This window comes from Boleophthalmus pectinirostris, unplaced genomic scaffold (genome assembly GCF_026225935.1).
Source record: "Boleophthalmus pectinirostris isolate CB_2022bp ecotype Guang Dong unplaced genomic scaffold, ASM2622593v1 HiC_scaffold_18, whole genome shotgun sequence".
Taxonomy (NCBI): Eukaryota; Metazoa; Chordata; class Actinopteri; order Gobiiformes; family Gobiidae; genus Boleophthalmus; species Boleophthalmus pectinirostris.
The window spans coordinates 43,833,980-43,848,444 of NW_026571133.1; the positions used below are offsets into that span (position 1 = coordinate 43,833,980).

General features: G+C 42.4%; 2 protein-coding genes across 2 annotated transcripts in view; both read right to left on the minus strand.

Moving 5' to 3' along the window:
• On the minus strand, nt 1–5,900 carry LOC110172429 (uncharacterized). The gene is made up of 4 exons (XM_020938290.2): nt 5,727–5,900; nt 2,970–3,107; nt 2,460–2,534; nt 1–1,511 (listed from the first exon to the last, which is right to left on the minus strand). The coding sequence occupies exons 1-4, from the start codon at nt 5,898–5,900 to the stop codon at nt 1,176–1,178; spliced, it is 723 nt and encodes a 240-aa protein (XP_020793949.2). The 3' UTR covers nt 1–1,175.
• The window catches only part of LOC110172430 (regulator of G-protein signaling 3-like), a 23,194-nt gene continuing 13,834 nt past the window's right edge, over nt 5,106–14,465 (minus strand). Inside the window, exons 6-16 of the mRNA XM_055153216.1 lie at nt 13,953–14,137; nt 13,726–13,809; nt 13,534–13,645; nt 13,054–13,250; nt 11,786–11,990; nt 10,863–11,074; nt 7,766–7,812; nt 7,610–7,693; nt 7,482–7,543; nt 6,389–6,552; nt 5,106–6,323 (exon numbers count right to left, since the gene is read on the minus strand). Coding sequence (XP_055009191.1) covers nt 6,129–6,323; nt 6,389–6,552; nt 7,482–7,543; nt 7,610–7,693; nt 7,766–7,812; nt 10,863–11,074; nt 11,786–11,990; nt 13,054–13,250; nt 13,534–13,645; nt 13,726–13,809; nt 13,953–14,137 — 1,547 coding nt within the window. The 3' untranslated portion in view covers nt 5,106–6,128. The remainder of the gene's footprint in view (nt 6,324–6,388; nt 6,553–7,481; nt 7,544–7,609; nt 7,694–7,765; nt 7,813–10,862; nt 11,075–11,785; nt 11,991–13,053; nt 13,251–13,533; nt 13,646–13,725; nt 13,810–13,952; nt 14,138–14,465) is intronic.

Sequence of the window (14,465 nt, forward strand, 5' to 3'; positions counted from 1 at the left end):
TTTATGTGACAGATTTGACATTTTTTTATAGATAAGGTTGTAATATATTTACATTGAATACATACATTGAATCAAAAGTGCACTGTATCAAGATGTGTATGGTATTGTGGCCTATGTATCGAGGTATGTATCGTATCGGCATCTTCTTAATGATACTCAGCCCTATTCATGAACGTCATGGGTCTTGTTCACGAGTGAGGGGAGGATGGAGCGTGACATTGGCAGGTGGATCAGTGCAGCGTCAGCAGTGATGCTGTCACTGTATCAGAGTGTTGTAGTGACGAGGGAGCTGAGCAGAAAGGCAAAGCTCTTGATTTACTGTCAGTCTTCGTTCCTCCACTAACCTGTGGTCATGAGCTCTGGGTAATGACCGAAAGGACCAGATCACTGATACAAGTGGCACAAATGAGTTTCCTCTGCTGGGTGGCTGGGTGCTCCCTTAGAGATAGGGTGAGGAGCTCAGTCACACAGGAGGAACTCGGAGTAGAGACACTGTTCCTCCACGTCGAGAGGAGCAGCTGAGGGGAGGGCATCTGTTCTGATGCTTCCTGGGTGTGCTGGAGGGACTTTGTCTCTGGGCTGGCCTGGGAATGGCCTTCCCCGGAGGAGCTGGAGGAAGTGCCCGGGGTGAAGGAAGCCTGCTTAGACTGCTGACCCCATGATTTGGCCCTGGATAAGCGGAAGAAATTGGATGGATGGATGCCTCTTTCAATCCCCCTTTAGAGCACTACCTAATTTTAATAATGAAACTACTGCACATTGCATCAGGTTTGTGAAGTTGTAGTGTTCTGTTTTGTGCAGGAGACTGGATTCCAAAGACTTGTGGATGGAAACTTGTACAGGCTTGAACTGCAAAATGTAAGGAGGATTCAAATAGCATTGGGAGAGATCGCAAGAATATTGCAACATGCAAGGATGACGTATAAAACACAAATGTTTTTGTCTTTGAGGGAACAAAGTTAGATGATGGTAGAAAGCTACAAAAAGAGAATAAATAGCCCTCTTTAAGTTTTCTCTTGTGGACATGGCTGTGGGCTCGTCTGTGTCTTAGCAGTAGGCTTTTGGTTTGGGTTCTTTTAGAAACAAACATTAGTTCACTTTTCTGGGGTAGATAAGTTGTGAGTTGTGAAAAGAGCAGTGAAAGTGAAGCTCAGTGAGTTCATGTTCAGTCCGTGTTAGGCGTCCCCTCTGCGGATGGTGACTGGGGGCTCTGTGGAGATGTCCACAGTCACACAGCCAGTGACCATTGTGGGCAGGTGTGTCCCGGGCAGGCCTGTTGTCATGGTGACAGGGAGCCCGGTGGGAGGGGTGGAGCCGGCAGGGGGCAGCTCTGTGGGAGGAGCCTGAGTGAGGCGTTTGTCTTCTGAAGACTCCTCGGAGGACTGGGACTCGCTGGAGGATCTCGTGGCTGTGTAGAACCTCCACATGTTCATCCTGTCCTGGTCTGAGTCCTGGTCTGAGTCTGAGTCTGAGTCTCTGATGTGTGCTTTATGGTGCAGCAGCAGTTTGGCCTGAGGACACATGGGAAACTAATTTAGACGTATGTTATAAGGAGAAGAAATGATATGTAAACCAATGAAACCAACCAATGATAAACCAAGCCACCTCCAGAAAGCAGAGGTGCTAGAGTAGCAAAAATTGTACTCAAGAGCAATGTTACTTCAAAATAATCAACTAAATCATACCTGAAGCAGTGCAACAAGAAACACAAATGTTCAAATCAATTCATATTGTCAAGCTTTTGTCACAGCAGGAAAAGGAACTACAACTTTTACTCAAGTAAGAGTCCGGGTTCCCACTCTTTTTCACTGACAAAATTTCAAAACTTTTCCATAACTTTTTCATGACCTGAAGTGAATTTTCCATGACTTTACAACACCTACATGTGTAGAACTGATCAAACTTTTAGAGCTAAATATGAAATGTTAACTCTTTCCGTATGGTTTGGGATTATAGTTTTTGAACATTCTAAATCCTGTCAGTGCTTTTATTGTCGTCTCTTTTAAACAAAAGTCGCATATTTTCAGAAATAATCATAACATCCTCATGAGAACTTAACAGAATGCTGGAGTTGCATGAAACAGATACTAAAATTCCTTGACTTTTCCAAAACTTTCGTTGAATTTACAAAATTTCATGACTTATCCAGGCCTGGAAAATGACATTTTCAATTTCCATGACTTTTCCAGGATTTGACTGTGGGAACCCTGAAGAGTACCATTACTTGAATACAAATACAGTAGGAGTAAAAGTATGCTGTTAGAAAAAGTTAAATATCTTTTAAAAGTTTAAAAAGTTCAGAGAGTTACATACTGTAACTATAAATGACTTCAAATAATATTGTATGAGAACATTGGGCTGTGAATGAATCCTAAAACTGTAAAGAAACAGTGAAAATCCCATTCTACACATCAGAAGTCAGATCTGGACTTGTACATGGTTAGTGGTGGTATTATTACCGGGCCGGCACAGGCACTGCTGAGGAGGGCACACACCAGAGCACAGATGAGGAGCGCCATCTTCTGTCCACTGTTCTGCAGAGGGACAAACCATCAAGAGGTCACCAAGAGTTCATCAGTCTGACCTCAAGTCTCGGTGAATGGACAAGTCTACAGGTACACAGGTAGGTTCACAATTGCACAATCACCACATATACTGTACATTGGTTCAAAACTGGAACTAAATTTGGAAGTGTACCTGAACGAGAACAGGAATAAACCAGGATTAGAACAGGACCAAAACAAGTCTACATCAAGACAAACAGACACATAGAGAACATGCAAACCCCACAATGTTTACACAGAAGAACAAGCAGAGCAGAGGTGGTGCACAGGCAGTAGACATGTCCAGGACTAAATTATACATAGACAAATCTGTAGAGTTAAGCTATATTTATTTGGAAGACATGCAGGGGGTTAGAGGACGGGGGGACAGAGGGACATTCAGACACGTAATGGACATCGTCTCACCTGCCCTTCTGAATCCTGAGTCTCCGTCACAGTGGAGCGCGTGAGGCACTGCGGGCGCTTATATCCTCCTGGAGTGGTATGTGGGCGGTGCCGCGTGGAGGGGCTGAGGCTGTTGGAGCGTCCTAGGATGGTGTGTATCTGCTGGGGTGGGGGAGCGACGCAGGAGGGTCAGGATGTGGGCTAACCTTGGGCAGTGTGGCAGTGAAGGGGGAACATACCAAACATAGCTCTCATAGCTGACAACACCCCCTTCTGAACATCTCTCCATGGCTTAGACGTCATCACGCTGTTGGCCTTGTTGTTGCTTTTCAGTTTCAGGAATTGCCCATATGACCCCATTTTCTGATCTATGTGGTGACGTTTTCTTGCCAAAACTATGCCTGAAGTTGTGTTTTGTTTCATTCACACAAGTTTAACACACAAACCCTACATATTTAGGTTGAGTTCTTCTCTCAAACTGAAAGTCAAACAGTTTCACTTGGATGGATTTGAAAAGTATTACTGCATGACATCACAAGGTGAAACAGAGTATTTGGAGCTTTAAGATGTAAGATTACACATGAGTGAATGAAAGAAAACCAACTCCAGTATAAATGTTTTGAATAAAGGTAACAACATTCTAACATAGGACCTTTAAATAGGAATAAAGTTATGAAATGTTTTAACAGTGTTGCAGAGTTGTTCGGAGCTCTTGAAGAAGCCCAGTGATGGTTGTGTGTGGTTAAGATCTGCCCACGCTCACACTTACTCACTACTGTAAATCTCCCAGTGGCAAACATCAACACTTCAAAACAGGAAACGGTTCACATGGCATTATTGTGAACAACAGGAGGCAGCCGCAGTGACACAAACACTATGTGTCTGTGGAGACATTACATGAGATAAACAAACTGAATCATGGCACAAGCCAGTTGTAGTGCCCAACTCAGCTGAGCCTGTACCAAACACCACAGTTCAGGTTTCTCTAAAAACGAGAAACTATTTAGAACATTTTGTCTTTTATTATAATGAGGAAAAATCTTTATATAAACGCAATGTCCATTTGGGTTCGAGGCATCATTAAAGCGCAACAGTATTTTGGTACAGGTCCCTCCCTCGAGCACCGGTGCTGGGCTCCAGATGCTGCTCACATGGGATTCTGCTCTGGATTTTATAATAATGATAATTATTATTCATTCAATTATTAATTATAATAATGACAATATTAAAATAATTCAACAACTAGAAATTCAGCTCTTTCAGGCTGGTTATTATATTGGCGTATCTGCCAATACCAGATATTAAACAATACCAGTTTTATTTTCTTAAAATACATTTAACTTATTACACAAGAAACCCAACAGTGTTAACAAAACTGTTATTTATTATTCACATCACTACAAAACAGTTTTGTATGAAGAAAAGTTCAAACATTATGAGACAGTAAATAGTCATTCAATTAAAGGCCCACCCAGGGTATCGACTTACGGACGTGTTCAAAATTGTTGGTACTCCTCTGATAATGAAAGAAAAATCAACACTGGTCACTGAAATAACTTGAAACAAAAAAAAAAAGAAATAATAAATAAAAATTTACTGAAAAATAACCAATGAAAATCAGACACTGTTGTTGAATTGTTGTTCAACACAGTTATTTAAAAAAACAAACTAATGAAACTGGCCTGGACAAAAATGATGGTACCTCTAGAAAAGATTGTAAATAACTGAACAATAGGGACATGTTAAACTGTGGTGTGTCTCTAATCTGCATCACAGGTTCTTCAAACTTGTCCTCAGTCAGTGTGTCTGTTTAAAGGGACAAGTGTCATTGTGCTGTTTGGAGACATGATGGACACAACACTGAACATGGAGCAGAGAAAGAGAAGAAGAGAACTGTGTCAGGAGACTAGAAAGAAAATGACAGACAAGCAGGTTAAAGATAAAGACAATAAGATCATCCCAAGCAGCTTGATGTTCCTGTGATTACAGTTACACATGTTCTTCACAAGTTTAAGGTCCACAGGACTGAAGCCAACCTCCCTGGATGCAGCTGCAAGAGGAAAATTGATGACAAATTGAAGAGATGGATCATATGAATGGAACCAAAGAGCCCAGAACAACCTCCAAACAAATTAAATGTGAAGTTGAAGGGCAAAGTACATGAGTGTCAGATCACACCATCCATCAGTGTTTGAGCCAAAGTGACTTCATGAGAGGACACCACTGCTGAGAGCAAATCATAAAAAAGTGAGACTGGAATTAACAAGAATGAAACCACAAAGCCTCTGGGAGAATGTCCTTTGGACAGATGAGACAAAACTGGAGCTCTTTGGCAAGACACATCAGCTCTATGTTCACAGACGCAAAAATGAAGCAGACCAAGAAAAGAACACTGTCCCTACTGCAGGGGTCTCCAACCTGTAGCTCGGGATCTACCAGTAGCTCTCCACCCCTTTCCAAGTAGCTCACCAAGGGAGTTCTGATTTCCACGTATTGTGCTCAATAAGTAAAATTTGATTAATTAAATGCCTTTAATGATTCTGTTGAACCACAGGTGAAAAGCAAAGTTTGATTTATGTAGAACCATTTTCAGTAATTTTTTAGTGTTTATTGTTTTTATCAGATTCAATGTATTTCAGTGATGATTGTTGATTTTTCTTTCATTGCCAGAGGGGTACCAACTATTTGTACTATTTTGTATTCTCAACTGGAGAAGGTTAAGATCAGACCATGTCATCATGATCTTCCCTAATGAAAAGGGCCTCAGCTTTATAGTACCAGTGAACCAGGGTTCCAGGGGTGTGAACAGGCCCTGAAGTGCTCCGGGAGTGTGAACAGGCCCAGACTTTCTCCCAGAGTGTGAACAGGGCCTAGACCGGCTCTTGGGGTGTGTAGAGGGGTCATGGAGGGGCCACAGAGGTTGAGGGACTCCAGGTTCCAGGTATCCAGCATCCAAATCACATTTATAATGAGCACATGAACATGCAGACTTCACAAGTGCACATCCAGGAATTGTACACTGTGCTCTGATACTATGCAACAAAATAAAGTTTGATTACTACTAGAAATATAAACAGGTTACACATATGGTATATAGATTCAGATGTTAATAGTTCTGAAAGGTTAATTCTTTTTCTTGATCAGCCCTTGAGAAGAAAATGTTCAGTGACACATTTGCAGTCACAGCAGTTTTTGGCTCTGTCGTAGGTTTTGATTGGCTAATTGGGTGTAAAGGCGCGACTTCAAGAAGCGTGGGTAGCTGTCTGTCAACATAAGGTTGTATATCTGATCCTGGGCCAGCTGAAAAGAGGAGGGGCTAAGCCGAAGAGAAAGCCTTTGATTGGTCAGCTCTCGCACCGTGGAGTCGATGTTGACCTGGAAAACACAACATTTGAGTTCAAGCTAAAATTGTGACGGGCTGCAGGGGGCGCTGTGCACACCTGTCGTGTGGCGTTGCAGGAAATAAACTCATTGTAAATCCTGGTTGCCTTGGAGACCATCTTCTGAGGGCATGTTCTCTTGAACTTCTCCACAGCTAACCAGAAGTCAAGGTTCTCCTCACTGAACTCTGAGCGCAGAAAATGTCGGAAGACCGCCAGACCATCTGACACACACACACATACACACACATGTTGGCTTTCCATCCTTTTTGGGGGCACACATTGACTAAGATTAACTTCCTGGAGACTGATTCTAACCTAACCACCACATTACTATTCGAACCTTAACTCATTTTGATCCATCTCTTTAGACCATATTGTTGATTTTATGATGCCATTTTAGGTCTTCATGATGTTCATGCCCACATGCCTGCTCACATCTACACTCTCGCTCACACGATGTGACATGTTCAAGAAGGGTGCACACAGTTGTCTGCACATGGAGGAATCAGGTCTCAAATCAGCAACTAAATGACACCCAAATGGCCAAGATGCGAATGAAGCAGTTTTGAGGCTCAGAGAAGATGACTTTAGATTAATGGATTAATGAAACAAGCTTGTATGAAACAAAGTACATCTCCATGTATGTTTTGGATGAGGCAGTATAACATGGTCACTAGGTTAAAAAAAGTCAGTTTAGCATAAGTGTTCTTTAAAAGTCCAATATTACTCAAAATAGACAGTTTTGAGCTTTAAGCCATGTTGTTACCTCATCAAAAACATACCTGGATTTGTGTTTTGTTTAAGTAATTATTAATTATTAGTCTGCCTACAACTCCACAGCAGAAAATGCTCTGTTCCACCTTGTGATGTCAATAGTTTTCAGGTTAACAGCAACCTTTTACATTTTCTTCAGTAGAGATTGTCAGTTGCAGAACTGAAATCCTCCAACTTCACGTGAAAGTGTACGGATTTTAAAACACAGTGTATATATTACCTCATGGCATCACAAGGTGGAACATCATGTGTATTGTGTCTGCGAGAAGAACTCAGCCTGAACATACAGGGTTAGTTTATGTTTTAGTGACATAGCTCAGAAAATACATACAGGATCTTTCAATAGAGTTTGGGAGTGTTCTGTTTGGACACTTACACTGATTGGTCAGAAGAGCCTCCAGGGACTCCGCCCACCTTTGGACCTGTTCTGTGGCTGGTCTGAAACAGAAGCTGTGGTCAGTGTTGGAGCACGTGGGAAGAGTGAAGTGTGAGACTGGAGGTCACCTGTTGTTCCGCAGGGCCTTCTCCAGACTGTTGCTGCTGAAGAAGCTGCTGTTTTTCCTTCGCTGGAGAAAGGCCAGGCTCACCCTAATCACATCAAACGTAAAGCTTTTAGTCCCACCCACATTTCAGCCAATCAGATGCAACCACTGGACTTACAAATTCTTGTTCCTCTTTTTGAGTGGCCCGGGTCCTGCCTCCAGAGCCTGTCCACACAGAAAAGCAGAGTTGTCTGAAAGGTTGTCTTCATTTGATGTGAATCAGTTAATCAAGACTAATTGACTATAGAAAATAATTGTAGTCATATTTTAATAATTGTAAATGCTAGCCTGTGTCATCAACATTTCCTGGAGGTGTAATGCTAACTAAAGGCACTACTCTGTCAGAGGCTACTGTACATTAGACATTAATCTGAGCTTTATTTTAACACATTCTGATCAAAAAAACATGAATTAGTTGGAACTACAACAGGTGAGATGATTTTTTTTTATTTTAAAAAGTCCCTCACACATAAAATTACAGTCACAATTCTACCTAGCAACAGTTTTTCAGTTTTTCCTAAACATGATCGCTAATAGTGATCACAGGCTTCTGAAAATGTGCTTATTTAATTCAGTTTTTTGGAGCTTTCGGATGATCTTAAACTTTTTTGGCTGTGTTTGCTAATGTCTACATTGTGTCTCCATGGTTACTACTGAACATTCCATCTTAGAGGTACATGTAGATCACTCCCTGTGTGATGTCACGTCAAAGTATCAATACAGTCTCTAAAACACACACAAAAAGACCTTTTATAACAAAGACAAAGGCATTATTAAATCAAAACCTCAAAATAATATACACTGTGGCCATAGCGGCTTGCCAAAACCCAATCCTGGTCAGTACTTGGGTGGGAGACACTGGGAAAATCAGGTGCCACAGTGGGGCGCCAGTGGGAATAACTGTCGTTGTGTCCTTAGGCAAGACACTTCATCCGCACTGCCTAGTATGAAGGTGGTCTGTGCGTGAGAGATGGCGCAGATTGGCAGCCGTGCTTCAATAGCAGTTTACCACCACTGGGTATGAAGTGAAAGAGTAATGCTCTGTAAAAGTGTCTTTGTGACATTTGTCTGTGAAAAGTGCTATATAATAAAAAACTTTCTTACTTTATTTGTAAATATTAAAAGTCTTCAGTCAGCAGATTTCCGCCTTTATTTGTTTGATCATTTATTTAAAATGTTTACAAAAAATGATTATTGACTAGCTGAAAAATGAATCGCTGACTCCAGGACTAGTAAAAGAATTAGTTGCAGGATAATTCCAATGAGCCTTTGGTTTAAACTGGAGAGAATGATTTTTTTTACTGTTAAACTATTAAATGTAATTGCTTTTCTCTATTAAGGTGTTACTGCTTTGTCTGAAATGTTTCACAGTATGGCATTAACGTTTTTATCTTCATGGAGACCAAATCAGACTAAGTAACAGGTCAGATCTGTGGAGAGGCGACCCCGCTCAGTCAGAATGTGTGTTTTTCTATGAATTTCTGAGCTATAAAACCAGCTGTAATTGAATAAATGTAAGGTAGAGTTGTTTAATGCCATACTGTGGAACATTCCAGGCAATGACATATACATAGAAATAAGCAGGTGATGGACCCTCCAACCAAAAAGTGCAACTTCAAATATTTCTGTAAATACTGACTTACACAACCACTCAAAAGTCTGGACATGCTCTCTCATTCAGTGTTGTTTTTTTCTTTTCTTTGACTACTTCCTACATTTTAGATACAATCAGAAGACATATGGGGCCCTATCCTGACACCGCTCTTTGCGCGGGTGCTAGTGTTAACGCATTTCCAGGTTGGGCTGTACTTGGCCGCTGGGAGCTGGAGTGGGATTGTACAGGTGCATATATGCTGATGGCATCTGAATCAGTCTGTGACGAGTGTGGGATTTCAAACCTCTGCCAGCATGGGTAATGTCTGCAGTCTTTGCTCCTTAGCAGGCAGCACAGAGGAGTGTGGAGAAAAAGGGAACAAAGCAAAAAAATTGGTATGGGTTAAAAAAAAAAAAAAAACAGCTCCAGAGCCTCACACACCAGTACAAGCACCCCACAAATCGGCCATGAAAAAAAATTGGGGACTGGGGTTTGGGTGCATTCCTTCGTTCATTTGTCTTTCTTGTGCACTCTCCCCCCGGTCACACCCGCTCCCGCCTGTCCTGGGCCGGGGGCAGTCTGCTCCCACTTGTCCCGTGTTTCTCACCTGAAATACAAGTTCCCACTGCTGCTACTGCTGACCACTCGCATTTTCGTTTCACAGGTGTCCTCTGCTTTTGGTCCCAAACAGACAGATGTCTCGAGGTCCGCAAATTATGGAATATATTTATTATCATATAAATGTTTCTGATTTTACCACTTTGTGGACAGACATGTCTTAACCCATGAACATACAGGGAGGGTGAATGCACGGCCTGCACTTGTAGAAAGATTTGCCACATGATGAGCAGTACCATGCTGACAGGGTAAGAAAAGACACTTTAGGATAGTGCAGTAAACGACCTCATGTGAATGAGCAGCTTTTGTACAGATTGTGATCAAACCAAACTGTAGAGCAGCGCTGAGCCGACAGAGGGAGAGGACACGAGTCTGAGCTCTGCTGCAGGAGGACATCCGAACAGCACGTGAATATGTGAATATTATGCATTTATCATATATTTAAAATAATATATTTTATAATAAAATAATATAAAATAAAAGAAGGCTTTTTATGCCTTGAATATGTTACACATAATGTTTCTGTGTGGACTAGTTTGATATTTATGTTTATGTTTCTGGTAATTCACTGAACGCTCCACACTATGCTCTCAGTCTACTCCACTCCACCTGATATTCAGGCACAGCACACCAACTGTTTAGAGCTCCATGCTCTTATGCTTGCGCTCGCAAAGGCAAGATATGCCCGATGATGTTTTCTTAACCTTAACCTTTTACATTATATATACATACATATATACTATATATATATTTTACTTTATTTTTTCACTACATAATTTTAAATACTGTATGTTGCTTCATATATTTATTGTCTTCTGTATGTAACTAAAATGTAGAAAAGAAAGAACACTTTTGACTGGTAGTGTACATGAACCAGTAGCTGACACAAAGTTCAGCGGCTATGTGTCTTCACATTAACAAAGGGCTTAAAAAGTAAAAAAAAAAATAATAATAATAAAATAAGGAATGTGTGTCTAAATAAACAGACAAACTCCAGACGTACCTTAGTGCCATAGAGCAGCTCCAGAGCCCTGTGCAGACTGCCTCCCTCAGTCAGGTGCTTCTTCAGGGTGAGCACAGACGGCTGAGGCACACCAGAACTCTCAGGGCCCAGGCTGGCTCTGAGGGGCCACGTCAGGACAGGACTGTGGGACAGGAGGTGAGGGGACCGAGGCTCATGGAGCAGTGAGCCCTCAGAAAGAGAACGGGTCAGGCCTGTCCACAGGAGAACACGAGTGGTCAGCGCTGGACACTCACATCCAAGACTAGTCAACTCATATGGCCTTAGAAAGGCAATGGACTGAAACAGTGGAGGTTCATTTCTGTTTCTGGAAGTCAAATCCCATGAAAAAAGTAGTAAGTACTTAATAGTAGAAGTAGTACTTGTCCTCTCTTAAGTTTTACACACCACCAGGCTAACTTTATTTCACCTGCATCACTGAAAAAACTAATTTGACGGCACGTTGCGTTTCAACCTGAGGAAGTTGTGACCTAACTTGGCTCACTCCAGATTGATCTGTCACTCTAAACTGAGCTCCTAATCAGTCTGGGATGGTTCTCGATGAAAGAGAAGAAAATACAGATCGTCATGACCATTATTTGAATCTGATTGGTTGAAGCGTTTAGTGTCCTTTAGTGTCCGCACAAACCTCAATGCTGCTCTGAGATTGAGATCTATCCTATCGCACCAGCGCACACATGTCAAGATGGATTCTGATGAGCGTGTGAACTCACAAATACCTACAATATAGAATCCATCTTGCTGTACACAGTTAGTGGTGACCATGTATAGTCCTTAAAACAACGAGCATTCCGTAATCCTGAGGCACCTTTAAACACTTAATGATTTTCACAAAGTCAGAGAATGAAAATGTTCCTTCCATAACCAGAAATACCCACTGCTTCATAGAGAGGAGAGTGAAGGACCTGAGGGGCTGTCTGATCCCCGCCTGAGCTGTTTCTCATAAGTGTCCTCTGGCTCTGAGTAGACAGGCACTGGCTCTACAGCATCAGGAGTTCTCTCTTGGCCTGGCTCGTGGTACTCTGTGCTCCGTGGCTTCCACACTGGACTGCACAGGGCGGAGACCGGGGCAGGAGGCGGGGCCAGCAACTCCGAGGGCTGGTCTCTCGTCTGTACACAAATGAGATGGCTCTTGGTTTGTGTACAGGCATTACAATTTCTATTTCTAACAAATGAGAGTTCAGCACTGCTAGCCCCCCCTGTTGTAGGTCATGCTCTTTAGATGTTACATAGCAGCATTTATAAGTGGAAAACATATACGTGCTCTCACCACCTTGAGAAATAAGACTGGCAAGGAGATGGAAGGAGCACAAAGTGCAGCTTCCAAAGGGTGGCCTGTTCTAATAATGTCTTGTGACTGGCCTGGGAGCACATTGAGGTCCTCATGGAGGAGGTAGAGGAAGTGTCTGGGGCGAGGGAAGTCTGGGAGTCCCTGCTCAGATAGCTGCTTCCTTCATCCGGCTCCAGATAAGTAGAAGATGATGAGTGAGGGCACATGTGTTTGGATTCACCCGAGGTGAAGGTAAATGCACCATATTATCATTATAGATTAAAGATTCATGCTGAGACCTGTATTTTATGGCTGGAGAATGGGACCATCACCTCTTCTTGTGGTGCTTAAGTTGTAAAATGTGCATATACATTTATCACCAGAACAAAACAAGGCAAAATTACATCAACTCAACTTGACTCAATGAATTTAAAGAGGTAGATTTTAATTCTAGGGGGGTATTAACTGCTAAAGAAGCATCAAATATTTAGATCACATGATACCTTATATTGTTGAAAAAACTATATTTCCCCAAAACAAAGTATTAACATGTTTTATAAGTTTCACTTTTGTTTTTGAGGAGTGCTATCACAACACAATCAGCGTACATTCACTAATGAAAGCATAGGGATTTTCAAGGTGCTGTGTAGTTTTATGTCATGTTTTTATATATTTATGTAGAATTGTCATGTTGGAGCATGGGTGACATAACCTTGTGGAGTGATCATTACACACAATCTTACAGCTAACTGTAAGGAAAGTTTGAATAAAGCTAAAACATTCAGATCTGCATGGATGACATCAGGACTCGAGGCATGTTTTTGATGAGGGAAACACATTCTAACATGGATATATGATGGGTCGCACCTGGGGGTTTCACCTTTAACTGTAATGACACTGCACCTGTTTGCACTCCGGTGAAGTTGGGCTGTTGTCATGGAGGGAGAGGCGCTGTGTCTCCATGGAAACCAGATGATGCATATTGTCATGGAGACAGATGCTGAGGCGGTGCTTCTGCTGGAGACTGTATGCTTCCAGGCTAAACTGAACAGAACCATGAGCCGTTCTCAGGAAGAACAGGTGCAGAGGCTTTGAGCTGACTGCAACAGGAACAGAAAAGGAACAGATATTTTTCCAAAATCATTCAGCCCTGGTCTGTGGAAGGTAAGTAGTAGTTCTGTAGTAGGTTAGTCATACATCTGTAGTACATCAGTGGTAAGTCAGTTGTAGATGTAGTAGGCCAAGCATTGGTCAGTCAGTTGTAGGTCAGTGATAGGTCAGTTGTAGCTCTGTGGTAGATCTTGAGTGTATGTGTAGTAGGTCAGAGGTAAGTTGGGCATTTGTAGGTGGTAGGGTCAGTCATAGTTCTGCTGTGGCTACTACCTTCGATGAATGACACGGTGTCTAGGTACACGGGGCTCTGCAGGATATTGTATCGGCCAATCTCATCCTCTTTAGTGAAGAGCAGAAGATCGGTGTACACCATAACCGTCACCTGCTCCACAGCAGACTGATGAGCCACTTCAGATTACGCAAAGAAAAATATGTGTTTAAAAAGAAGCTCAGAGACTGTACCTTGGCAGGCAGCAGGTCTGGCTGGTGCAGGATCAGGTCTTCAGACATTAGAAGAGTTCTGTTAGGGCTGCACAGATCTATAGGCTGCACAAAAACACAGTCAGTTCACACAAAGGGGCAGTCCTGGTCCAGTCCTGGTCCAGTCCTGGTCTAGTCCTGGTCCAGTCCTGCTCCAGTCCTGCTCCAGTTCCAGTCTAGCGTTGGCACAGTCCCTTTTTCGCTCTTACCTTGAGGTGTATTGGGAAGATGAGAGTTTTGGGAGCGATGGAGCCAAAGTCGTCACAAAGGTGGGATTGAACGATGGTGCAGTTCTCGTAGTCGCCATAGCAACCTAGAGTCTTAGCCAGCAGAGGGGGCAGTGTGGCAGAGGAGTATGAGGGGCGTGTGGAGGGAGGGGGGTGGTACCAGCGACCTGTGACAGAAAACATGCCCTGAAAACAAAGCCGTTCATTGGGCGACTGTGTGCTGGGAGGTAAGGTAGGGTAAGGTAATTCATATTCAGCTGATTCAAAGAAAAAAGGTACCAGGTTTGATTGTTAGATTCTGTGGTCACTTTTCTCTGTGGAGTCTATCTACATGCTTCAAAGGGCTGAAGTGCTTCCACAGACTGTAGAGGTGGACTAAGACAGTGTGACATCAGCATTCATTCAGCTCCAGTCAAATGAAGCCAATCGAGGCTACAAGTTATGGTGGCTAATTTACTTCCATGTTCCATAATTAAAATTACGACCACATGTATC